Source organism: Pteropus medius, unplaced genomic scaffold (genome assembly GCF_902729225.1).
Source record: "Pteropus medius unplaced genomic scaffold, Ma_sr-lr_union100, whole genome shotgun sequence".
In the NCBI taxonomy this organism is placed as follows: domain Eukaryota; kingdom Metazoa; phylum Chordata; class Mammalia; order Chiroptera; family Pteropodidae; genus Pteropus; species Pteropus medius.
The window spans coordinates 31279-58147 of NW_024354390.1; the positions used below are offsets into that span (position 1 = coordinate 31279).

The 26869-nt window shown below is 35.9% G+C and overlaps 2 protein-coding genes across 2 annotated transcripts in view; one reads left to right on the top strand and one right to left on the bottom strand.

The window, feature by feature from the left end:
* Positions 1-1015: 1015 nt before the first annotated feature.
* The window catches only part of LOC120594189 (trace amine-associated receptor 6-like), a 31401-nt gene continuing 5547 nt past the window's right edge, over positions 1016-26869 (bottom strand). The window contains exon 2 of the mRNA XM_039852201.1: positions 1016-2081. Within this exon, the coding sequence (XP_039708135.1) occupies positions 1063-2004 (942 nt within the window). The 5' untranslated portion in view covers positions 2005-2081 and the 3' untranslated portion in view covers positions 1016-1062. The remainder of the gene's footprint in view (positions 2082-26869) is intronic.
* LOC120594187 (trace amine-associated receptor 7a-like) lies at positions 15221-16252 on the top strand. Its single transcript, XM_039852200.1, has one exon. It carries the CDS (start codon positions 15221-15223, stop codon positions 16250-16252), a length of 1032 nt encoding a protein of 343 aa, XP_039708134.1.

A 26869-nucleotide genomic window follows, 5' to 3' on the forward strand; every position in this document is an offset into this window, starting at 1 on the left:
TTATTGCTCTTCTAGAGAAAGGATACAAAAATCATCAATCAAATGATTTAGAGCAGAATTAGAATTACTGAACCAGTAAAATATCTCATAAACGTAAGAAGAGATTATAAAACCCAAAAAGTGAATGAATCAAATATATGTCGTAACCATGAGATCAAAAACAGTAACTGTGAACCCAACGTACTAGCTGCTTTTCTCTCTCTCTTAGCCACCTTGGTCTTACAATTCCCTGATAATGTAGTTTCAATCTTTTTACTCTGTTTTCCACCGCCCCCGCCCCATATATTGAATCATCTTAACATGAGACATGTGAAAATAATAGAAATTTTATCAACATCCAGTTTGATTTACAAGCTGACAGCACCTATGGAGTAGAGAGCACTTACTAACTCCTCCATTCCATCCTCATGGGCATCTGTATGCAAGGGGCAGGATCCATGAGATACTGAAGCAAATGCCTGACACAGACACCATACAGACATTAAGCATACTAGATTGACTGCTACCCAAAAGTTCCCCTGGGGAAAATAAGCAAAGCAAGTGAAGGAACAACAAAGACAACAAAAAGCAACAGCTCCATGAAGTCAATCACAGAGAAAATATTGACAAGTTGAGAGTGAGTAGAAGACTTTGTAAGGAAAGAAGAAAAGAAATCAAAGAAAACAAGGATGTTTTTAAGTTACCAAGGAAACAGTCAGTGGAATAAAAAAGAAAATGGAGGGAGGGAAGTGTCTGCAGGGAGTGGGGTATGTGGAGCTGTGCAACACTTAACAAATAGGATTTAACATTTATTAGTCAAATAAATATTTTGGGGGAAGTATCAGGGAAGTACACATACTAATATATTTGAAAAACATTGATTTACTCTATCAAATTTGAAGAATATGTTTCTCTACTTAATAACAGTCGATAACTTGATTTTCAAAATCTCATTTCCTTTGGACAGTGTAAAGATATCTTCAACTATCTCAATCTAATTGCTTACATTGTTCAAAGAACAAAATCATCACTGATGAACTGTGCTCGAAAACCAGACCACATACAATAACTTTGATGGCTTTCCTAAACCATGGGTAAAATAAAGCATAAATTAAAAAGTTCATAAGCACACCAACAGCAAATCTCATGAATATAGGCAGGGGTTATGAAGCCCATAAAGGCATCAATTAGTGAGTCAATACTATAAGGTACCCACGAAATCATAAATGCTACCACTGTCACCCCCAGGATTTTAGCTGCTTTCCTCTCTCTCTTGGCGACTCTGGATTTATAACTATCTGATGATAATTCGGTATTGCCAGCAGTATTTTCCATCCTTTTTGCCTGTTGTCTAGCCACAGGAAAAATATTACTATAGAGAATAATCATAACGAGAGTAGGTATAAAGAAGGACACAAAATCTATCAACATCCAGTTTTGATTTACAGCTGTCTGACAACCTCCTATGCAGTTGAGGGCACTGGCTAATTCTTCCTGCCCATCATCATTGGCGCCAGTGTAGAACACGCCACCAGGGTAAGCAACGCGCAGGATCGAGGAGATGCTGATGCAAATTCCTGACACAGACACCGTGAACCTGGTAGGATAGAGTAGAGGGTCAGTAACAGCAATGTACCTGTCGATGGAGATGAAGCACAAGTAGAAGAGAGAAGAATAACAAAAAGCCACATCACAGCACGTGTGGAAAGTACAGAAGCTCTGCCTGAAGTACGAGCAGCTCTCCACGGACCTGACCATGCTGTAGGGCATCACCCTGAAGCCCACCAGAAAGTCAGCGTAGGTCAGGGAGTCGATGAGAAAGTTGGTTGGAGAGTGCAGCTGCTTGAAATGCAGGACTGAAATCATCACCAAGAGGTTTCCAAACACGGCCAGCACAGTCTCAAAGCCAAACAGGGCACAGAGAACCAGGCAGGGTCCGGGCGAGTAGGGCGTTTTCACACAGGATCTGGTCACATTTTCACAGCACAGCTCCGCAGCTTCAGCTGGGGGCGAGTTGCTGCTCATGATGCTTCTCTTTACATTGGGAGAATTCGGTCCTTCTTTATTATCACGAGAACAATGAGTTTCTAACTTCAATATTCCTGGGGGAGAAAACATAAATACACCAAGAAGACTGAGGAAATTATCAGCTATTACTGCTCATATTTTCTTCAATTTACTAGTTTTTATTATAAATCTCAAATGTTTAACAAAATACGATCCAACAAAATTTATAGGTACAAGATTACTGAGGGTTAGCTTCAACTAATGATTGTTTCCCTTCATCTGATACAATTTCTTTTTAGTGAAAAATATATGTTTTTCTTTTTTACTTGCAGAATTCCTCTTTGCCACAGGCACTGATCTAGGAAGGAATTAGAAGGCTGAAAGATCACCTCTCGTCTATTTCTGGTTTTTCTGACTAGGTTCCTGCCTAAAGCATGCAGTCCTTCCTCCTAAATAGACGCCAACAATGGACAAATCCCTGGATGGAGTCCGGTAGTGCAAGGTGTGAAATTAAAAGATGATTTTTAACAGTGATTACCAAGAAAGTTATTCTACAAAACAGCTCTTTACATTAAAGTAGGTTAGTTGTTATATTTCTTGGGACAAAGATTTTTTTCTTTTTAGAATTGAACAGTTCCACTGTTCTCAATATTGACAGGCCACCTTTTTGGGTTTCTGTGAGATACAGTAGGGTGCAAACAGTGAGTGTCAGGACTTGGATTGTTCTCTCCTGTTATGTATCATGTTTTTGCATCTGCAGTGGTTACCAACAAACAGAAAAAGGTAACATACATTGAGGACATTTGAGATTGTTGGAATATGTTACACCAAAGCATTAAAAAACAACATGGTAGTTATGCACACCAGCAGTTTTGAGGTGCTGGTAGAAAAGAGGTCAGTTCTCCTCTGAAGACATTTTCACTGGAAGAATATTTGCCAAGTATGTCCCTGAATGTGAGAAAGGGGCTGGAAACCCTCGAACTACACATTGGTTTGTGGTTCCAGGTGATAGAACTTCTCGATCCCAATGCTAAAAGAAGTCAAACAATGAGAAGGAAGCTGTAAAATGGGAACACATTCCTTGGTCATTTGCCATCCCTGGAATGCTGGAACATTGCAAAGCAAGGAAAAGCCTTATTCAGCCTTCCTAAGGAAGGGCTCAGACTCTTCCCACTGCAGAGCTGTGACCTTAGAGATATTTGTGAACTTGATTTTCAAGGTGTAAGAGTGCCGTGGGTATTATTATGAATCCATCTGGCCATCTGATTCCTCGTCAAGAAATTTCACACTCTGAACCGAATAATCTTTTAGATTCCTGCTCATATTTTTGAGAGCCTAATTTCGCAGTGACAGCGCTCATGTAGAGAAAGGTGTAGGCCAGACTTTCTCAAATTCAGTACTAAGAACATTTGTGTTCAGAGAACTTCTTGCTATGAAGATCTGTCCTGTACATTGGCAGGCTTTTAGCAGGATCCCTACTACTAGATGCCAGTAGATGACAATAAAATCTCCCCAAATGTGAAAACCAAAATATGTCTAGACATCAACAAATGTCCTTTGGGCACAAATGGCTCAATAGCCTTCCCCCCTTGTTATTCTAGGCAATAAAAAATCATCATATAACTCTTCTGACTTTTGATAAAGAAAAAATTTTGTATTCCTTCCATATTCTGAGAATTATTCATTAATCAATTTTTCTTTTTAATACATATTGATTGAATGCCAGGAGTTGGATGCAAAGTAATGAAACAAAGAGATTGATCCTTAGCCTCATGAAGCTTTCAATCTTCAGGAGGAGAAAAAACTTTAAACAAGTTCACAGTGAAATGGTTATATGAATACATATTGGAATAGTATTATAAAGGTGAAAGACAATAGTTTGTGATAGTGAAATAAGCAGCCAGACAGGAAAGTGTAGACAAAAACTTTCCAATAAAAAGGTTTAGACAATAATGCTACTTTAATAGTGGTAAATTAATGACATAATATACTCCAGGAAAAAATAAATGAGAATGAATGGAACAATAGCTAGGGTTTTCAAACCTTTGTCAGCAGATGGAAACAGTGTAAAGAAATATTCTGCCTGCAAGAAAGAGAGATAGAGAGTGAAGACAGAGATGAAAGCCTAGCTTCTTGTGGTCTGGAAGTGGGAGTAGGGTGGGAGGCACGGAGCTTATTCCAAGAAGAATCCAGACAAATCCTAATCTCAATAAATTCGTTTATAAAACAAAGAGCTAGATATCTTCCAATTTTTTTTTTCCCCAGCTCTTAGTTGATTAAAGTTAGTGTTTGGCAATTACCTGTTGATTTCCCAAATTATTTAACCCGCTTGATATTTCTGAAACCCAAGTTTTCTAAGAACCACACTTCAGACTCATTAATAATTTTAATAGCAAAGGTGGTATTTTAGCAGGCAAGAGTTTCGCCCTTGAAAACAAACCAGGGCAGCATGTGGTCAATTCAAAGCATTTAATGTAGTGCAGTCTGTTCTAATGGAAACAGATGTCCAAAAAATGACAATGTCTATTTTGATAAGAAAAAGATTGTCTTGTGTTTTTCTACTTTCTTTGTTTTTTCTTTTTCTTTTGTTTTTCTTTCTTTTTTTTCTTTTGCTAAATCTTCGAAACTTATTAGAAGACACTACATTATTTTATACTGTTTGTTTGAGGTTATTCTATGGAGAAAGACTTGCCATGAACTAAGATGGTACATAAGTTGGAGGCTCTTCCTAAGGCCTCTAAAATTCTTGCACACATATGATGCTTCCTATCTTGCTCATAAAACCATCTTGAGTAAATGCATTTGCATCAGATAAAAATCAAGATTAGGCAGCAATCATGTTTCCCCAGGGGTTATTCTCACACCAAGGGCAGGATTTGGAGGCAAACTTTGGTTGTCTTGCATCCTCTAAGTTATCACACCCAAATCAACAGTTGATCCTCAGCTTTCATGTTTTCAACTTTTCTAGGACATTTCTAAAATAAAAGTCCACTAAATAAACCATTTCCCAAATGACTGAGAGTGTGAGACAGTCCTCATTATGACAGAGGTAGGAGAAAGATGTGTTAATGATCTCTATGCTCCTCCCAGTACCCTAACTCAGAAGTCTGTTAACAAGAGCAAGGGGAGAGAAGTGTTGTGTACTCTCATCTCTTTTGATTAGAAGCTCAAGGAAACCAAATATAAAGCGAGGGCAAAGTGCTAAACAAGAAATGAGCAGCAGTTGGTAGTGATAACATACAATAATATATGAATATGTATCTAATAACAGTTTCTGCCTTTCTTCAAGTTAGTGTATAATGAAGTCAATTATCAACTTGATTCTTTACATAATTCGTTTGTGTTTAACAATTACTCTTATACATATATTAACCACTTATGGAATGCATTGTGTGATGTGCGTTATCTTTTCTGCGATCACAGCCTCCAAATGAACTCTAACAAATCATCTTTTGTCATGCCTTCATGAGATTTCAGGCAGATCTCATAGATGTCCAGTCCCTGAGTGTTAAAAGATTTTCATGATGGTCTACTCCGTTTGAAAACTACATTCTGTCTCGAATTAAGTATCCCTATCTGTGCGCAGTGCTAAGAGGCATCTAAACTTAAAAAGCCTGGTTTTAGGGAAGGGGCATGTTTGATTTTTCATTCTTTATCCCGCCCACCTTTTCTTCTCTATTCCACTGATAGAAAGAGAGAGTAGGAGAAAAAAAGAAGTATAATCAATTGGTTCCAACTTTGGTCTCCTGCAGCCTTTACTTGGTGGGCATGACTACATCACCTGTGTAGTGAGCCTTCCAATAGTGTCCTTGTCATGCAGTGCATGTCTGGGTTTTTCAGTCTTCACTGCAGGAGGCATTCTATTCCCAGGTTCCTGTGATCTTCGTGATCAGCACTGTATTGATTTTTCCATCTTCCTCAAGTCCTGTGTGATGTGTCACAGACACATCGTGCATCCTAAAATGAAAGTCCTGCCATGAAGGCACAGCCTGACAGGCTTCCACATGTCTGTTAGCCCACAAGAAACTCATACATCTTTGTACCTGAAACAGTGAAAGTATAGGCTTCTTTCCCTGCAGGTGCATCTCTTCCCCACCGTCTCTCCAATTCTATGTGCCTCTGTTCAATAACAACCTAGGGCAGGTCAGCAAGACAATTAAATAAGCAGATCTAAAGAGAGACTCAAGCTTGAATCATCTTGCCAATACCTTTATTAATGGAGTGGTCCCCTAGACAAAGGGACGCCAGAAGAAAAAGCCTGTAAGTTTTCCACTCATAGACAGACTCTAAAGAGAAGTTGAAAGAGGTCAACTGCAGTGGCTCACCCACAGTAGAGAACTAGGCAGTGGGCAGGCCCTCCCAGAATGAGTCACACATGTGCCTCATCGTAGAGCCTACATTTGGGTACCTGCCACATACAGAGAATTGTCCATCAGGCCTATGACCCTACCAGGCATGAGAAAACTTTTGCCCCATTATTAATATTCTCCTTATTCCATACCTGCTCCACCACATGTGGTTGAGGTAACAAGCAGAAAAAGAGAATGAAGGAAGAATGTAAAAGCAGGCTTATATTCCTCCTAATCCTAGGTCCCCAAGGCTTAGGCCAGGACAGCATTAATTGAGGTAGAAAAGATAAGAGTGCTAAACTGAATGTGATTTTACACTTTTAATCTGAATGAGGAAGAACTTATTATGGCTTTATAAGTGTTGGGAATTGAATGGAAGCAATATGACTCGCCCAGAGTGTCATTCAAAGATGGGGAAGCAAGTGTCAATAGAGCAAATTTGCCTGCACTAAAAGATAACATGGGAAAGTCACTTCGATGCAATAAGCTCAGACTGTCCCAAATCTAGTGACATATTCAATGAACCAGACTTCCTAATCAGACTAGAGGGAAGGATGAATTTAATAACTAGAGTCCTATTTCTTCATGCTTTTCCTGGATAATTTGGAGAATACTTCCCACCATCCTCCTATACATTTTAAGAGATCACCTTCATTTCTTAAAAAGTGATAATTAACAAGTGTATAGAAATTTTAACATATTCTTAAATTTCCTCTATTTAAGCTTTCATGTTCAAAAATAAATTTATCGCTGAAGCAGTACTCTTCAAAATCTGACCAGTTGATTTCCGATTCAATATTCAGGGTTGATATTTCAAAACTCTAAAAAACCATATGGCAAGATGGAGGTATTGACCAGTGAGAATGGATGCTATTCTGAGAAGCAGGGCAGGTCCTGGAGATGCCCTCCATTGCCTTATACTGCATTTTCAGTTGCAATGTGCTCTGCTTCTGTATACTATTTTGTCCTGTCAAATTCGGGCTGTCTTGGTTGCTCTCCAAAGCTTCAAATAGTTGTCCTAGGTGTTGAATTGAGTTTTATAATTGCTCTCAGTAAGAGGGATGGTTTGATACAAGCTCTTTCTTCATGGCTCAAATCAGAATTCCCTCCTGCATCGCACACCTTTTATCAATTTGTTAGAGGTTAATTTGTGATTTTGTCATATTTTTGTCATCATTTCTTTTACAATTCTTTCTAATTTTCATTTTGGTTTCTCCCTTATTCCAAAGGCTTCTGTATTGAACCATCTTTTCTACAGCCTCAGATTCTCTATCTCGCACTTTGACTGCTTATTCTGACTAAGCCACCAGTAAGGCCACAAACCCATTAGTGCCATGAAATTCTGCTCTCTGAGGCTAATTTGCAGAGACTCTAGGATCTCTCACAACTTTCAGACTCAGCAATATGGTAATTTACCTCCTCAAAGTTTATTGAAGTGGCAGGTGAAGATAATCGGGAGTTTTAAGGAATAAACCTTCCATAGCATGAATTTTGACCTGTGGGGACAGTAGCCAGGGGCAGCCAGCATATAGATAATGTTTTTTATATGACTTATTAGTAGACTTCTGTTGAACCAATGCTTGAGATCTTGGTAGCTCGAGAAGTAGATACCAAGATTGTTCAGATCTAGAACGTCCAGTTTTTGAAGTGGTTCATACATCTCTACTGAAGTCTTCAAACTTGATTATTATTTTCTTGTATATGATCAGCACAGTTATATGAAAAACTGCTAACGATATTCCACTTAGTTAGGAAGGATAAGATTTTCTGTTTTTTAAAAACTTGTCTGTTATTTCCATTGGGTTTCACTATGTCGTCATCTCCTTTTCCGAGAATATTTTTTTTTCAGTTTGAGACATTTTATACGAAAAAGTGATGTAATAATTTAAGAATGGAGATAATATTATCTTCTTTCAGAGAAAACTGACCTTTGCTTCTGGCATTTGGCTAAGAGAATTGGCGATCTTGGATTACCCTAATGTGTTATAAAAATTAAGAAAATTCGAAGTCAAGGTTTACTCTAATGTTTAGTGAATAGTAGTTTTCATGGTTTTAACATAAATAATGGTGCGGGTATGTGCCCTTGGCTAGTGTTTCTTGTTAGGATCTAAAATCTAATAGTTTCCAACTAACCCTATGAGGTTATCAAGAGTTCTGCTTAGTTTCTCATCCTTTTGAATGTTTCTTCTGGAACTGTCTGATATCCATTTAAAACAGATGTCCCAAATATTAGATGCAACTCTTTGAATTCCCTTTTGTTCTGAATCCTGAATAATTCCTGACTAAGTTTAAATCTCTCTAATATTTTAAAGATTTTAAAAATATCTTTTCCAGATTTTCTAGTCGTCCTCAGCAGGAGAATTGCTCTGCATAAATATCCGCCATTACCGGAAGCAGATGTCTCACATGTAGAATTTTTAATAATCATAATAGGAGAATTTTCTTAGGTGATACATGTAGTTAAAACCAAAGTCACTGAGTACATTTACATCTTAAGTAAACTAAATAATCAAGAGAAATATATGTCTGTAATCTCTGTTTCTATGTGTTTGGTATTTGGCACTAGTTCTCAATAGCACCAAGGCAGACTTAGACAAATTTGTTTTTAGTCATATGAGCTGCAAATAATAACTATTTCCTATTTTTGATTTTCTATATCTAGTTATTTCTCTTGTATAATTGCATTCATTAGTACTTCTGAAACAGTATTTATGCAATGTGACAATATTGAACCATCTTTTCCTTACCTGGACCCTAATGAGAATGCTTTTAGTTATGTGCTTAATTTTCATGATAAATACATTTTTCTGTCATATTAATGAAGGAAACAATGAGCCATCCGGACTTAGAGAAGCAGAACATAGGCATAATCCAGGAATCTTTATTCTAATGCTTAGTAGTAACATGATCTGGTGTGTTAGTTTGTATTCTCATGAGTGATTATATGATGAATTCAGGCCAACCTAGTGATATGTTTTTCTGGAATCATACTTCCAACTTTAATTCAGTCATCTATGGCCAAAGAGGTATCATCTGGTACTAACAAAGGCATTATTTGCTTGTATTATTAGAGAGTTACGATCAGCATATTTGTGGTAGTCACACTTAGGAAAGATGATCATGATATATATGGAAGAATCTAACCTCTTACTGTCTCTCTCCTCTGTAAAGTTCTACATATCTACTACTTGTTCAAAAAAGTTCCATATTTAGAATTCTATTTGGTGTCATTCATAACAATATAATATTTTTCCGGCCCATAGGATAAATTTCAAAAATCTTTAATTTTTCTTTCAACTCTTGTTATATTAACTACTTATAACTTAATTCACCAACAGTGCAATACTGTGAGACCATTTTAGCCTGGGACTTTTATCTAAATCTTTCACTTGATTTTATCTATGTTTATCCTCTATACTGTAAAAATAGGGAATATCATGTCTTTTTTAAATTTGTTATAGCTAATCCGATCTTTTAAGGATAGTAAGTGATAAAATGAAACTTTATTTATAGACTGTTACACTACTAATCTACCTATTGTCTTCTAATCTGTGAAGCTCAAGTCTCCATTTATGGATATTACTCCTCTTGACAAAAAAAGTGTACACACACCTGTCTGCTTCCACAAGTCCAAACATGATGGTAGCACCATCAAAAATCCTTTTACCCTTAAAATTGTCTCCTTTTACAATTTTTATCTCCTCGGGCCATGGGACTACATGCGTGTGTGAAGACAATATTATAGAAATGACCAACACCAGGTACTGGCCTTGTGATGGCAAATGAGTCTTCTGTTCACAGGACTTAGCATCTCTGACACTTTTTCCTTCCTCAATAATATAGTTTAAAATGTGTTGTCTGTATTACCTACAAAATTACTTTCCTTGAGAAAAGTACTATATAAAATACATTTTTTATCTTTAGCAATTCCTGTCACAGGCACTTTTATATAATTAATGCTCAATATCTGTTTGAAAGCAATAAAATGTCTTAGTGAAAACAAATGAGAAAAAATACATCAATCATTTTAACTGCGCTACTCTACAGATAAACCAAAAAAGAAAAAGAAAAAGAAAAAATGTTTAACATTATTTTACAACAATTTAGTTTCATACGTGAAATACTCCAGATGTGTAGACCAAAATAACTTTTGTTGAATTAATAGTGTAAAATATTCTGGGGGAAAAATGTAAAATTAGAACACACATTGTTTATACTCTTTTTAATAGATGTATTTTGCAGTATTAGCATAGAATTTTTGACCCCACAACATTCCTGGGAAGTGAAATACACACAGATTTTTTTAAGTGAGAAAATTCGGTGTAGAAATAACCACTGCTGATGATAATTGATGATTTTTCCACTTGCAAAACTTCTGGCAATGTCTGTAATCGACACCTGATCCCAAAGCAGATTTATTCGTCCCAAAATGTTACAAGTGAACATTCTGAGATTCTGCCCAGCCATTAATCAGGAGAGACTTGCCTGTTGCACCAAAGCTCATGGAAGGTACAGACATTAAAAGAACAGAAAGAAATAGTCACAGAGGAGCAGCAAACAAAGACCCTTGGATAGTGTCATCAAACCTGGACTCTGTCTGTTATGGGCTGAATCATATCCCACAAAATGTATATGTCAAAGTCCTAACCTCCCAGTACTTCAGAAAGTAACCATACCTAGAGATAAGGTCTTTTAAAAGGTAATTAAGTAAAAATGAGTTTTAGGGGGAGCCCTACTTTAATAGGACTAGTGTTCTTATAAAAAGAGGAAATATGGTCACAGACATACGCGGAGGAAAGAACAGGTAAGGACGGAGAGGGAAGATGACAAGTGGGCTCCACAGAAGAAATCCATCTTGTTGACACCGTGATCTTAGAGTTCTAATGCCTGGAATTGTGAGAAAACAAATTCCTCTTTTTTAAGTCTCCCTGTCTGTGCTCTTCATGTATGATGACCCTAGCAATGCGGAATAGTGTGGCAAATAAAAGGAAGAAAGACTTTTTGACGATAAAAGAGAGTTCAGCATCACAGAGAAGATGATGAGAGATTTCACAACTAAAATGAAATTAAGAATTTAATAAAATTAGAAGAAACCAGAACCTGTGGTAAGGATGTGTATGGACCATTAAGATCGTTGACATATGTAAAGCCACTTTATCATTTCTTATTTAGTGCAGTAAATACCTCTACAATAGTTTAATAGAGACACCTTCTTATGACTTTGTTCCTGGCTAATCAGACAACTATTTCCCCAATTTTGAAAGGTTTTATGCATTTCTTATATTTAATTTCATCATAAATTTAAAATTTTGAAAAGATCCTTAAATTTCTTAACTTAGTGCTTACATTTATTCTGAAAATAAACTAATGGTTGATGAGCTACCTTTTAGGAGTTTCCCACTTAAAATGACTTTTATAGCTTTCCTAAACCAAGGATAAAATAAAGCATAAATCAAAGGGTTTATGGCTGAGTTATAATAAGCACACCAACAGCAAATCTCATAAAGATAAGCAGGGGTCATGAAGCCCATAAAAGCATCATTTAACGTATCAATTGTACATGGTAACCACGAAATCATAAATGCTACCACTGTCACCCCCAGGGTTTTAGCTGCTTTTCTCTTTCTATTGGCCACTCTGGCTTTGTAACTCTCAGAGGATGATTTTGTTTTACCACCAATATTTTCAGTTGTTATAGCTTGTTGTTTAGCTACAAGAAAAATTTTACTATAAAGAATGATCATAACAAGGGCAGGTATGAAAATAACAGAAAATCTACCAAAACCCAGTCTTGATTTACAACAATTTGACAACCACCTATACAATTGAGAGCACTTACTAATTCTTCCATCCCTTCATCACTAACCCCTGTGTAGAACACAGCACCACTATATACAATGGGCAGGTTCCAGGAGATGCTGATGCAAATTCCTGACACAGACACCGTGAACTTGGTAGGATAGAGCAGAGGGTCAGTAACAGCAATGTACCTGTTGATGGAGATGAAGCACAAGTGGAAGAGAGAAGAGTAACAAAATGTGGCATCACAGCAACTGTGAAGGGTACAAAATCTGGCTCAGAAGTACCAGCAGCTCTCCACGGTGGGAGGCATGGAACTCATTCCAAAAAGAATCTGGACAAACCCTAATCCCAATTAATGCATTTATGAAACAAAGAGCTAGATATCTTCCTTTTTTTTTTCTTTTTACGAGCTCTTAGTTGGTTAAAGTAAATGTTTGGCAATTACCTGTTGGTTTCCCAAATTATTTAACCAGCTTGATATTTCTGAAACTCAAGTTTTCTAAGAACCACAGTCCTGACTCATTAATAATTTTAATATTAAAGGTGGTATTTAAGGGTGGCTCCATAGAGTAGCTGTTACCATGTCTGCTTTACGCTCAGAAGGTCCTGGGTTTGCTCCCCAGGTAGAGCCATGGACCTTACCCGGGGTGCACCAGACCCAAGGTACATACCATGAGCGTGTGGAAGTAGACGCCCCGCCTTCAGAGATTCAGTTCTTAAGGGCAAAAGGCAACAATCATAGCTCAAGGGTGGAAGTTGCGGAGGGGAGGGTGGGCAGGAATTAAAGAGGGGGAAAAAATAACAGAAAATAAAATCTTCTAAGAAAATCAATCAATCAATCAATCAATAAAAATCGAAGAATAGACAACCTGGCTTTAATACTTACTTTGGAGTTTCCGTCAAGAAAATAAGATGTTGACCTAAATATAGATATAGAAATTAATGGATTAGAATAGAGTCCAGAAATTGAGACACACATATATGGTTGAATGTTTTTTGACAAAAAGAACAAACATCATTTACTAGAGAAAGAACAGTCTTTTCAAGAAATGCTGCTGAAATTACTGAATATCCAAATACTACTTCTACCAATAGTAAAAAATTTCAGGCTCGCCATCACAACATATTAAAAATTAATATGAAAACAATCATAAACCTAAAGAACTAAAATTATAAAAACTCTAGAAGAAGCACAGAAAAAAATTGTTGTGACACAACAAATTTATAAGTTGGTCTTCATCAAAATTTAAACGTTCTACTCTACAAAAAAACTCTCAAAAAAATGAAAAGTCCACTATTCGTAACACCTATTTCTAAAGAACAGTCAACTCAATTATAAGAAAACTTTAAAATTCATTAAAAATGGGCACGATGTTCATGGACAGTTCACCAAAGTGGATACATTCAAGAACAGTGATTACAAAAACAGATTCTCAATATCATCATTCCTAAATCCAAAACGAAATACTACTTACTACACATTATCTAAGATGGTTACTATAAAAAGAAAGGACAGTGCCAAGTGTCGAACAGGACTTGGAGCAATTGGAACATTTATAGATTGCTGGTGGGAGTACAAAATGGTGCAATTACTTTAGAAGACTGTTTGTAGTTTCTTGTATAGTTAAACATACACTTCCCATATGATCCAGCAATTATACTTCTAAGTATTTAACAACAACAAAAAAAAATAAGAACATTTGTCCTTGCTAGAATTGTATACACTGCTCATGCCAATGCTTTTAATAACAGCCCTAAACTGAACACAAGTCCAAAAGTCTATCAACAGGTACATGGATAAAATAATGGTGGTATATAATATGATGGAATACACTTCAGCAATAATAAGGAATGAATTGCTAATACACCTAATAAATGTCACAGAGACTGAGCTGAGAGGAAGCTGCTTGTCACAGAAGAGCATTTAGTGTATGATGCTATATAGATGAGATTTTTAGACCAAAGGAATTACCCTCTAGTGATAGAATGGCTATCACTGATCGCCGAGGACAGAATAAGGGAAATATGGGAAGAGGATGACTGCAAAAGGGCTCAAATAAAATTGCCGAGGTGTTAGAAATATTCCATACCTTGATAGTAGAGTTGGTTACGAGTGTGGATACATTTATCATGTCTGTAACTTGAATAAAGAGAAATCTAACTAGGGGCGGTGAACACACAATGCAATATATATATATACATATGCTTTAGTGCATATGTATTGTACACCTGAAACTTACTGGATTTTGTTAAGCAAGGTCACCGTGAATAAATAGAAAATTAAATAGATAAATAAATGAATGAATAAATAAATAAATGAATAAATAAATAAAAAGATAATCCTGATTTTTAGCTAAAAAAGTGTGAAATTTTCAAATATAAATTATTTGTTATATAAAAAACTGATTGTAAAAATGACCAAAAATCATTTATCAGAAAAATCTTTTCTGTAAACTCTTTTTAGTAAAAATAAGTTAAAATAAACAATATGGCTTTCAAATTTCAGACAAAAGATTTTAAAGTAAAGGACTATTTCTCTTTCCATTTCTATTTCACGGATAGGTCAAATGTCATCAGGATATTAGAAGGACATAAACTTCTTTTTAGCAAAAACATACTCATTATTTAAAATTCCTTTTCTTGCACATTGCACTGTGGGGATTTAAGCTTAAGGGCTTTGGGTATTTGAAATTATTTAATACTTTCCTGAGGGGAAAGAGTGTTTGGGGTGTTATTCTAGCTCTGATAAAAACGCTAATAAAATATGGCATTCTTACATGCATCATATAACAGCTCTTGGAAAACTCATGCTTCTCAGATACATACCAGCTAATGCAAAGAAAGATTATTTTTTTTAAGTTTAAAGAAACAGAATTTTGCGTAATGATAAAAACTAACTACTTATTCAGTTGGAGTAGATTTATGAGATAAAGGTATGAATCAGTTTCTAAACATGAAAATAAGGATTTCTACTTACAAAGCAATAGAGATGGAATGTACTGACAATTACTGACATATTGTAAATACTCCCTTTTTAAAGATATTTAAAGATAATAGCTTTCCCAGGGTCAAAACGGAGAATCATGGGCAGTGATTTGCCCCCTCCTGCAGCTGCGCAGCTCTGCTTCGAGAACCTGAATGCATCCTGTGTCAAAATTTCCTACTCACCTGGACCTCGCCTGATTCTGTACACAGTGTTCAGCTTTGGATCTTGGCTGGCTGTATTTGGAAACCTCTTGGTGATGATTTCCATTCTTCATTTCAAGCAGCTGCACTCTCCAACCAACCTTTTGATGGCCTCCCTGGCCTGTGCTGACTTCTTGGTGGGAGTGACTGTGATGCCCTTCAGTGCAGTGAGGTCCGTGGAAGGCTGCTGGTACTTTGGGGAGAGTTACTGTAAATTTCACTCTTGTTTCGATGGGTCCTTCTGCTATGCTTCCATCTTCCACTTATGTTTCATTTCTCTGGATAGATATATTGCAGTCAGCGACCCTCTGCTCTATCCAACCAGATTCACCATATCTGTTTCTGTCATGTGTATTGCCTTCTCCTGGCTCTTTTCCATTATTTATAATTTTACCCTTCTTAGCACAGGTGCAAATGAAGTTGGGCTGGAGGAACTAGTCAGTGCTCTCACCTGTGTGGGAGGCTGTCAAATTGCAGTGAATCAAAGTTGGGTATTGGTAAATTTTCTATTATTTTTCATACCCACGCTTGTGATGATCATTGTTTACTCCAAGATTTTCCTCATCGCTAAACAACAGGCTAGAAAAATGGAAAGTATGAGCAATAAAACTGTGGGATCATCAGATAGCTACAAAGACAGAGTGGCCAGGAGGGAGAGAAAAGCAGCAAGAACACTGGGCATCGCAGTGATAGCATTTCTGGTTTCATGGTTGCCATACTTCATTGATTCAATAATTGATGCCTTCGTAGGTTTCATCACACCCACATATATTTTTGAAATATTAGCTTGGATTGGTTACTATAACTCAGCAATGAACCCCTTGATTTATGCTTTATTTTATCCTTGGTTTCGAAAAGCCATGAAGCTAATCGTCACTGGTCAAGTTTTAAGAGGAAATTCCTCAAGAATAAGTTTATTGTCAGAGTAGATATTGGTTTTAGACAGGGAGTACATTGAAACTAGATTTTCAATGGACTCACAATGGGGAAAACATTGGTCATAAATATGCAAGATCTTATTAGGTAAAATAAATGAATTATGCTTCAGTTTTGACCCAAACACTTAAATTCAGGTTCAATGTTCTTTGGTAAATATAACATTAATCTGATTGTAATGGAAATAATGCATGTAGCCTTGGAGCCAGAAACGCCTGATTGCAATACCAACTCTGACATTTAACACTGTGATCTTAGGTTGCTTTGTTCCCTCTGGCCTCATTATATTTCTCTGGTTAATAACTCCTCTTGTAGTAGTCTTGAAAAATGTAAAATAATATATAAAGCATCTAGTATATACTCATGATCTAAATCCTGCCTTTTATTACTTTATATCTTGTCTCAGCTGCTTTAAAATATTTTTCTATTAAAATGTAAATGGAACTAAGATATTTATTTAGAGAAGTGGAGGCCCCTTGCTCAGAGAGAATAAAGGAGTGAGCATATGCTGTCGGGTGTTCAGATTTGCACATCCCAAACTATGATTTCAGAGTCACTCAAAAAAAGTCACGAGATAGAGCTATTAACTGTAATATTAATTGAGTTATTTGGGAATAACTATAATATCAATTTACAATTGGAAAGGTAACTAGCATCATAAGAACATTCATATACTCAGTGAGCTTCATACTGTTAAGGCTAAAATTACATTAGAGGTCAGAAGTTGTACCAGTTAACATACATTTAAGGCAGAGTTTTAAGATTGTTATTCTTATTTTGTTATGTTACTTTATTTTGAAATATATTTATTCTTATTCAATTCAATTGCACCTTGTTTCAAAAATTATGGACAGGGACTTCAAGGATACACAAAAAGCAAAGCTTAAAAATGTGTTCAAAAAAAGAAAGAAAACTAAAATGAAGGAGATAAAATGAAGCTAAGACAGAGACTAGAAAATGTAGTCTGACCCACAAACTTGGTTCCAAAGCACAAAGGGAAATAATTAGTTATGTAATCCATAGTGGATAAACCAAGTCAGTTATTTCAGAGAATTGTTCTTGGTAGTCAGACTGGAGCATGCTGTATTTCCCATGAACGATAAATGGCTTGATTCTATTCTCTTAGCTTTTACACAAGAAGACATCAATTATTTTAAAGTCCGATTATTATTTTGGGGGGCTGGAGTAAAGATATATCTAACATTTCTTGCTTGTTTAATTTCTAACTGATATAAATGAACATTATGTATTAGCACATAATTTCTATCACACAAATTGCTTTGAATTGGTAAACTTTTCTAAAAGTGTATTATAACTGATTATACCATTCTTGTGAGAAATTCTTGTCTTGATTTTACAGATGAGAAAAGTCAACCCTAACTGCTTACTGTCATTGTATTCACAATTCCTCAATTCCAACAGTGAATATCATCAACTTATTTTGATACTAGAGGTTTCACTATAGTAACTTTTTCTAATCCTGTGTTGCAAGCTACAGAATAATCCTACTGCCTATTTTAAAGATAAAGAAGCTAAATCAAAGTATGCAAAAATTCTGATGACTATTATAAAGCTTCAGGAATCAAGCCAGTACTTTTTGTTTGATGCTAGATTTATATATCTGTGCTTGTCTTTCCTTCCTTAGTAGCCTTACTAATATATTAGACAAACCATCTGATTTTATTACTGCCATTCCTAGATCAACAGACTAACCTGTCTAGTTTTATAAGTGTTTGAAAATTCTCGTTTAAAAGACACAAGCTACAGTCCTCATCATTTTTTTCTGTGAACTACTCTGGTTGTGTGGGATTAGTCTACAGGCCTTTGCTTCAGTGAACATTTATTGAGTGTTTTTGGTATGCAAAACTTGATCTCCAGAACCAGAAGGCTCTAACAAGAAAAACAATTTCAACCTAATCATTATTTATCTGTGTTTATGGGACACTCATTCTGTGCTTGGAACTGCCTTGCCTGCACTTAATCTTCATGACAACCCTATTAGCAAGGGAATGTTATTACTTTCCTTTTGAAATGAAGAACCTGAGGCATAAGGAGGTAAGTCACATGCCCACGGTGGCATACTTGTTTAACATTATAACCAGTATAAACACCTAGCATGTGGGGGGTTGCAGAGAGTAAGTTTCATAACAAATAATGATTTCTCCCTTCACAAAAGAGAATTGTCCTCTGGAAAGTGCCCACTCTCTAACTGTAGGACATTGGTAGCTGAATTAAAGGGCTAAAAAAATTTCCCGTATCAAAAATGCTATGTATTTTTTTCACATTCGCCTTGCCACTCGGTCATTGGACTGTGATGAAGAACTCACAAAAATTAGAACTGAAAGAAACCTTTTAAATAATCTATTCTAAGCCATGCTTTTTTAGGTGCAAGCTACGGCTTAAGTACCCTGAGCAAGGCAGACAACCAGAATCTCATAAATTCATATAGAGGGCTAGCAACACTCTAGTGCTGTCCATCAGTCCATAGGGCCTAGATGGGTCCATCCTCATCTCCTCCAATAATTGGTTATGGCGTAATCTCTCATTTCTTAGAATTTTGCCTCAATTCTTCTCCATTAGATCTGGCCTACCTGGCCCAATAGATTTATGGCCATCCATTTTATATATACATATTTTTCAAATAGCTTTCAGGGGTTTTATTGGATTTCACTTATAGTGATAATTTTAACCAGAATTACAATTCTGGCTTTAAAAAAAATCCCTCAGAACTTTAAAAGCATTTCTCGAATGGCTTCTAAGACCTCGTATTGATAAGAAGTGTGATGCTAGCATGATGTTCATTCCTTTGTCATTACTCCCTCTGGCCCCTGTCCTAAAGCTTTTTAAGATTTTCTCTTTATACTTGTCTGATTGTGTTCCCTGTATATTTTTTGTTTGTCCTCTTTGCACTTCGTGAATACTTTTAATTGGAAGCCTTAGACCTTTCTTTAATCCAGAAGTAACTTTCTGAACAATTGCTTTTGTTTTCTTCCTTTTACTCTCTGATTGCTCTTTCTGGGATTTAGAATTTCTCTCAAGCTCTACTCATGAGAATAGCTCTTACTGCTATAATAATCTCCATTGTTTGTATTTTGGGTTGTATTCTTCTCCACTCTGTTTTTTAGTCAATTTAATGCCATGACTTTTTTTTTTTTCAGATATGCTTTAGAAGTTATTTCAGTGGGACTTCAGATAAGATAAATAAAACTATGTGCTCAGTTATGTTAACAAGGCCGATCTTCAGACATAGGTACCAATTCAACCATTTCAATTGGGAAAGTGTTGAAATGCTTAAATACTAGTTGGGAAATATTTATTACCTTGAGCTCTCATGCAACCCCTTGTAACTTTATCTCTGGTTTCTCTTCTCCAAACAACAAAGGTTCCTCATGATCAACTCTACTGAAACATCAATGCAAGGCAAAGGAGGGCACCTGAAGGGCCTGCTCTGTCTCTCAGAAAAGCATCCATTCTGATTGGTCCTTGCCCACATTTTGCCACATTATTTTTTTTGCTTTTCTTTTTAGTACTTTGAAATATCAACCCTTAAAATAACTCAGAAATCAAGTGTTCAAGTTTTGATGAGAGATTATCAACAATAAATTTATTTTGGTCATGAAACTTAAATATGGGAAACTTAAGAATGTATTCAAAACTCCTAAATATTTATTTCTTATTTACTTCCTAAGAAATGAAGAGATTGCTCATGGTGTATGGTAAGATGGTTGGAAGTATGCCTCAATTTTTCAGTAAAAGTATGAAGAAATGGAACTCTCTTCAGCAGATTTGTCCTTTCTTAGGAATATTTGGCACTCTCGTCCCATTGAATATGCCACTAATTTTGGAACACTTTGCACTGGTGCTTCACAGATGTAAAATAGGTTGACTATGTTAGGTACTAGTGCATGCAGACTTGGTCTCTTGTGTCTCCTGGTCCAATTTTTTAAAATACCGTGGGCAGATTGCATAGCTTTTCATGCAATTTCTGGGATTGAAATCCCATATAAAAGTGAATTCTAACTCAGATGAAAACTTTAAAGTTACATCCCGTTTAGCACTTTTATCTTTCCTATTGCAGTGAAAGCTATTTAATCCTAGGATTTAGAGTAGGGTCCTACAGTGGTGTGGTAGATAAGTCCCCTTTTACAGTTCTTTTCTATCTCTTCTTGTAATGCCACTCACCCTCTATAGTAGAACAGAAATGGAATATAGAGAATATTAACGGTGGCACAAAAGATTTCTCATGCCTGGTGGTATCATAGTCCATTTTGGACAATGCCCTGAATGTGGCAGGTACTAAAATATAGGCTCTGTTATGAAGTTCATGTGTGATACATATGGGTGACTCATTTTGGGAAAGCCTGCCCATTGCCTAGTTCTCTAATGTGGGTTAACCACTGCATTTGACCTCTTTCAACTTCACTTTAGAGTCTATGAGTAGAAAACTTACAGGCTTTTGCTTGTGGGGTCCCTTCGTCCAGGGGATCCCTCCACTGATGAAGGTATTGGTAGACAATTCAAGGTTGAGTCCCTCTTTATATCTGCTTTTTCAATGGTCTTGCAGATCTGCCCTGTGTTTATGTTGAGCAGAGGCAAGTAGAATTGGGGAGAAATGGCTGGGAGGAGAATTGGGCCAGCGGGAGAGAAGCCTATGCTGTCACTATTTCAAGTGCAAAGAATCATTAGTTTCATGTGGGCTAATACACACATGGAAGCCAGTCAGGCTTGGCCTTTCTGGCCAGCCTTCCATTTTAGAGTACACAGAATGTCTGTAATACATCGCATAGGACTTGAGGAAGATGATGAAAAAGTCAATACAGTGCTGATCACTAGATTAGTAACCAGGAACGAAAATGCCTCCTGCAGAGATGCCTGAAGATCCCAAATAAGCGCTGCATGACACGGTCATTATAGGAAAGCTCATTACACAGACGATGTAGGCATGACCGCCAAGTGAAGGTTACAAGGAGACCAGGTTTGGTATCGAAAGATTATATTTCTTTTCTTCTACTTTCTCCTTCTTGCAGTGTAGTAGAGCGGAAAGCAGAGTGAGATAAGGAATAAAAACTCAAAACACAATTAGATATAGACTGTAGTTTTCAAATGGAGTAGAACATAGTGAAAATCTTTAACACTCAGAGTGACTGGACAGCTCTGAGGACTGCCTGAGATCTCACGAAGGGATGACAAAGGAAGATTTGCTCATGTGAAGACTGAGATTTGAGAAAGATTAATTTTGTGTTCTTTCTCTCCCCAATAAAAATATTGCAAAAGTAGTTAATATACATTTCTAAAAAATACTTGTTAAACACAATCAAATTATGTGAGAACTAAAATAAGAACAAGCTCACTTATGCAATCACTTGAAAATTTGCTTAGAGTGTTAGTTAAATACATTGACTGTGTCTCATCATTACTATCTGCTGTACATTTACAGTTTAACACTTTGACTCTGCTTTGTGTTCAGGTACTTCTTGCCTCTCATGCTAAGAGACAAGAGTATGAAACACTTCTCTCCCCTTGCTCTCATTAACAAACGTCAGAGTTTGTCCACTGGAAGGACCACAGAGATCATTAAGGCATCTTTCTGCAATGTCTATCAGTCTATCCTAATGAGGCCTATCTCACACTCCCATACACTTGGGAGATGATTGACTTAATAGGCTTTTTTTTTAGAAATATTGTAGAGAAGTTAAAATTAGCAAGCTAAATGTTATTGTAGATATTAGACTGAAAACTTTGGTTGATGCAAGATTACAAAAGTTTGCCTCAGAAGCCGTCCTTGGTGTTAGAATCACAGACCACTGAGAGACATGATTGCTGCCTAATCTTGATCTTTAACTGTTGCAAATCCATTTACTCAAGATGATCTTATGAGCAAGATAGGAAGCGTCATATGTGTGCAAGAATTTTAGAGGCCTTAGGAAGATCCTCAATTTATATCTCAGCATGGGGCTAGATATTCTTTATTGAATAATTCCAAATATGAAAGAAAAAAATAACTTAGATTTCTGTGAAGTTTTCATAGGTAGCAAAAAAGGTAGATAAATGCAGGATAATTCTTTTGATAAATACATTTGATATTAATTTCTCTATGTGATTGATTTCTTGAATATCTACCTTTATTGGCTCATGTCAGTTTATTATCATTCATTACTGCTACACTATCTCTAATGTTTGGAGTTCATCAGATGCTGCTCTAGTGTGTTGTGATGGATATAAAACTGTTACCCACTGGCAATATATCACATTTACTATTAAATATACAAGTGGGTAAGGATGGTGGTTCCTAGAAATTTGGGTATCAGCAATAATAAAATTTCTTAAATATTTGTAAATCAGCAAGTAATAATCAAATTTTAACTTTACCAGCAAAGAACATCAAAAATAGCATCAATAACAACATTATGTACTTTGCCAATATTTCATAAAAGCATGCTTTAATACCTAAAGTATGGGAAAGATTATTTAACAAAAAAGGACAGTCTTGTAAAATGAATAAATCTTCTATTATGAAGCACTTGTTTCATCAATCTTATTTTTCTCCTTTTTCTGACCAGTGAAAAGTTTGCCACAGTCCAGTTTCTGAGACTGACACTTCCACACAACTGAGTTAAAATTTGAAGACAACAATGAAATGAATAAATACCGATAAATAACTTTAGAAATATGTTTCTTTCTGTGTAGGATCTGAGCGCCCGCTAAGACCTGGCCTTCACCTGAGGTCTCTGTTTCCCAGCAGGCAGAGTGACAAGGTGGCCATGCATCTCCCTTGTTCCTCTTCATGACGTTAGAGTATTCTCTCTCCTTAGAACCCCCAATATCATCAGATTGTGTCACTCAGGCCTCTCTACAATACTGTTAAGCACTGACCATAGGGTCATTCTTCCATCTTTCACCTTCATATTAATACCCATCACTCTGTTATTACCTCTACTACTACTCTCAATATCTATACTAAAACATAAACATTTGCTATGAGTGCTTTAGAAGTATCAGTTCCTTAAGTCACCATAATAACTCCCTGAAGTAAGTAGTATTATTATACCCCTGTCACAGCTGAGAATACTGAGTCCTTGGGAGGTTAAGAAGTTGGGGAGAACCTGGATTGTACCGTAGGCAGACTGTCTCGAGTCCATATTTGCCTCACAGGTTCTAGATGCCCTGTGCTTTGAGGATATCACCTCCCACCCTACCCAAGCCTCTCATTCACATGGTCATAACCTAGGACTTGCAGTTATCAGCAATACAATCTGGGATCTGAAACTTTGGTCCTTCTCGAAATCGGAACATTTTTTAAATTTTAAAAGGCTCATCCATTATATATTTTGAATATACCAGTGAAGTGTGTGAAGCACTTGTAATTGACACATTGCTCTCTGTGTACCAAAGAATCAACGTTCAGACAGTGGAAAGAAGTAATGCTAGAAATGATCTCATGTCGGTGTTTGTCAAGAAATTGATTAGGACACAAGCTTCCAGTGTTATAGCATTTGGAATTTCAGAATCTGGACTTCTACTAAAACCTAAAATCTCTCCATTTTGTGTATTTGATCACCTTGCAGGCTCGCTTGCTCTAGAAAGCCAACTACAAGTAACTTTTAAACTCTCACTTGCTGGATGTTGTAACTCTCCTCCTCACCAAGCTGAAATGCCAATGCCAGTTTCTAATCACTCCTTAGAAGTAAAGTTGATTGGAAGAAATGATCAGTCACTTGTAATTTTTTCTGTTAATGATTACCATATTCTGTCTGTCTGTCTCTTTATCTATCAGGTCTTATCTACTCGATACTATAGTTTTATATAGTATCTTACTGGTTTTATATAGTAACTCAGTTTTAACTGTACATTAGGTCCTTTTCCTATCTTTACTTACGCAGTTCTATATGGTAGGTAATATTACTCCAACATTAAAAATGAGTGATCTGAAGCTGGGGAAGTCAGTAAGTTGTCCAAGATCAGAGGGCCAGGATTTATCCTCAGAGCTTTCAGAGTGGAACTCCTGTGCAATGAGACATTGCTTTTCTCTCTTAGAAGATGGGCTCTCCCTACAGCTTATACCCAACACATGTACTGACACTCTTTATCACTTTTCAAGAAATAACATGAAGAGTAGAAAAAAACACAAATGGAAGGTTAAAGAATGACTCCTGATCCAGCAAATATATATATATTAGAGAAGAGTTTTAGAGAAGAGTTGGAGGACCTTAAAGATCTGCTGCGAATATTTATGTTAGAAATACTTAACGTTGAGATATAATTCCTAAGATACTTTAATCACTTTAAGATGTAGTCCCTAAAATATACCAATGAAGCTAGTTTTGCTTCATTAGATTAGAAAAAATATCTCAGATATAAATACTCGATGATATTCTGTGAAAATAAAATGAGACACACGGACAGAGCTAACTTCAATGCTCAGATGAGAATAGAGATGTTTATTGGTAATAGTACTCTTAATGTATTTATATCATCACAAATATGGCATATGGAAGTTATACATATATATAGGTCATAATTATGTATACCGTTTTATAATCTAGGCTATAGATTTTTAGTTTTGTTGTTTTTAGTTGCAAAATATATTGTGGTTGTTTATCCATGTCAATGTATACAAAACTTTTTTAGAGTTTTTAATGGCTTCATAACATTCCCTTACATAGATAGAAAATTATTTAATTTATCTTATACTTATGTAGGTTTTTCCAGTTAATAATTAAGACTTATACAATGAATGTGCTGGTCAGGTTTGCTTCCTTGCCTTGCTCTTTTCTTAGGATTACTTGGTGGAAATAGAAGTACAGAGTCACGTGAGATGTATGATTTAAAGTTTCATGTAAATATTTTAATTCATTGCGGAAAGGAGAAACTAAATTTTATTTTCCCCATGTCTATATGACTATGTTTAACTCTCATGGGAGTGCACAATTTCCCACACTCTAGTTAACATCAAGTATCATTGATCTATCTAATATCTTCCAATTTGATATATCAAACTCTATTATATTTTAAAATTATTGTACAATTGGCATTTTAATGTTTTTTTAGCTATTTGTAATTTTCCTCTGAAAAATGATCTATTCATTCATTTCGTGTAATGCTTATTGCTTCCTTACTATTTTGTAAAAAGCTTGCCCTTTTAAACCTATTAACCCTATTTCATCATGTATAGTGCCATGATTTTTCCTGTTAGTCTTTTTTCCCGTTAAGATGACTGTTTTCTTTGAAGATTAAATATTTAAATTGAGTGCATAAATTTCGGTGGGTTTTCTGTTATAATTTTACCAGTGAAAAATGTCTCTAATTTTTTAACATCTGAAAGAAATCAGTTTTGGTTTTCTGAAATGAATGAAACAAGATACTTAACAACATAGTCTCCCAGGGTGATATGACACATCAACATTTCTTGAAAATTCCATCTTTTTCCCATAACTTACAATACGTGGTAATTTTTATCATGGAAAATGTATAAATTTTGGATAGTATTACTAGAAAAAGAAAATGACAGAAAATTGAAGTCCATCATGCTGACAGGTAGAACAACACACCTCATGGAATGAGAAAACAATCATTCAAGAGACAATCTCTGTTGCAAAAATTGTACCATTTGCTCATGGTTATTTCCATGATCACAAAATACGCCCCAAACATATAAAATATGAATCTTGTCCTAAGTCAAAATGGCTTGAGTATATGGCTCAGAGACCTCTAGGAGCTCCAGAAAGGCCGACGCTCAGAAACAAGCTTCTCAAAATGAAAGCAAAATTGCCAAGTCCACAGAAAGACAAGGAACACAAAATTGTCACAGTAAAGACAGAATCAGGAAACCTTTGAAAATGACAGAAAGATAAGGTTGGTAGGCAAGGTAAAAAAGATACGGGAGGCCTGCAAAGATAAAATAATTAACAACTGACAGAGAAGGGAAGTGTGTAGATTTGAGGACACTAGAAATTATGAGCTTCGTGTTCACCACTCTTGTAGATACATTTCTATCAAATACTTAGAGAAGTTCAATTCACCAAGAGAAAGCATAAAGGTTATGATGTAGAAAATGAGGTGCCATTTTTTCTCACCAATTTAATGAATCATTTCCATGCACTGTATTTCATGTCAAAATTATTGAGAAGTTTCCAATAGGTAACCATATCAACTTCAAATCTTTCAAACCATCAATTTGAAATTGAGGCTTGTTTATAAATTAACTTATGGTTGATAAACTCTCATTTATTACTTGGCACTCATAAGTTTTATTGCTCTTGTGGAGAAGGGTAAAAAAACAATCAATCAAATGATTTAGAGCAGAATTAGAATTACTGAACCAATAAAATATCTCATGAACATAAGAAGGGATTATAAAACCCAAAAACCATTCAGTGAATGAATCAAATACATGTGGTAACCATGAGATCAAAAACAGTAACTGTGAACCGAACGTAGTAGCTGCTTTTCTCTCTCTGTTAGCTACCTTGGTCTTACAATTCCCTGATAATGTAGCTATTTTCTACTAGTAGTTTCAATTTTTTCAATTCTGTTTTCCAGCTCCCCCCAAAATATATTTAATCTTCTTAACATGTGAGATGTGAAAATAATAAAGATTTTATCAACATCCA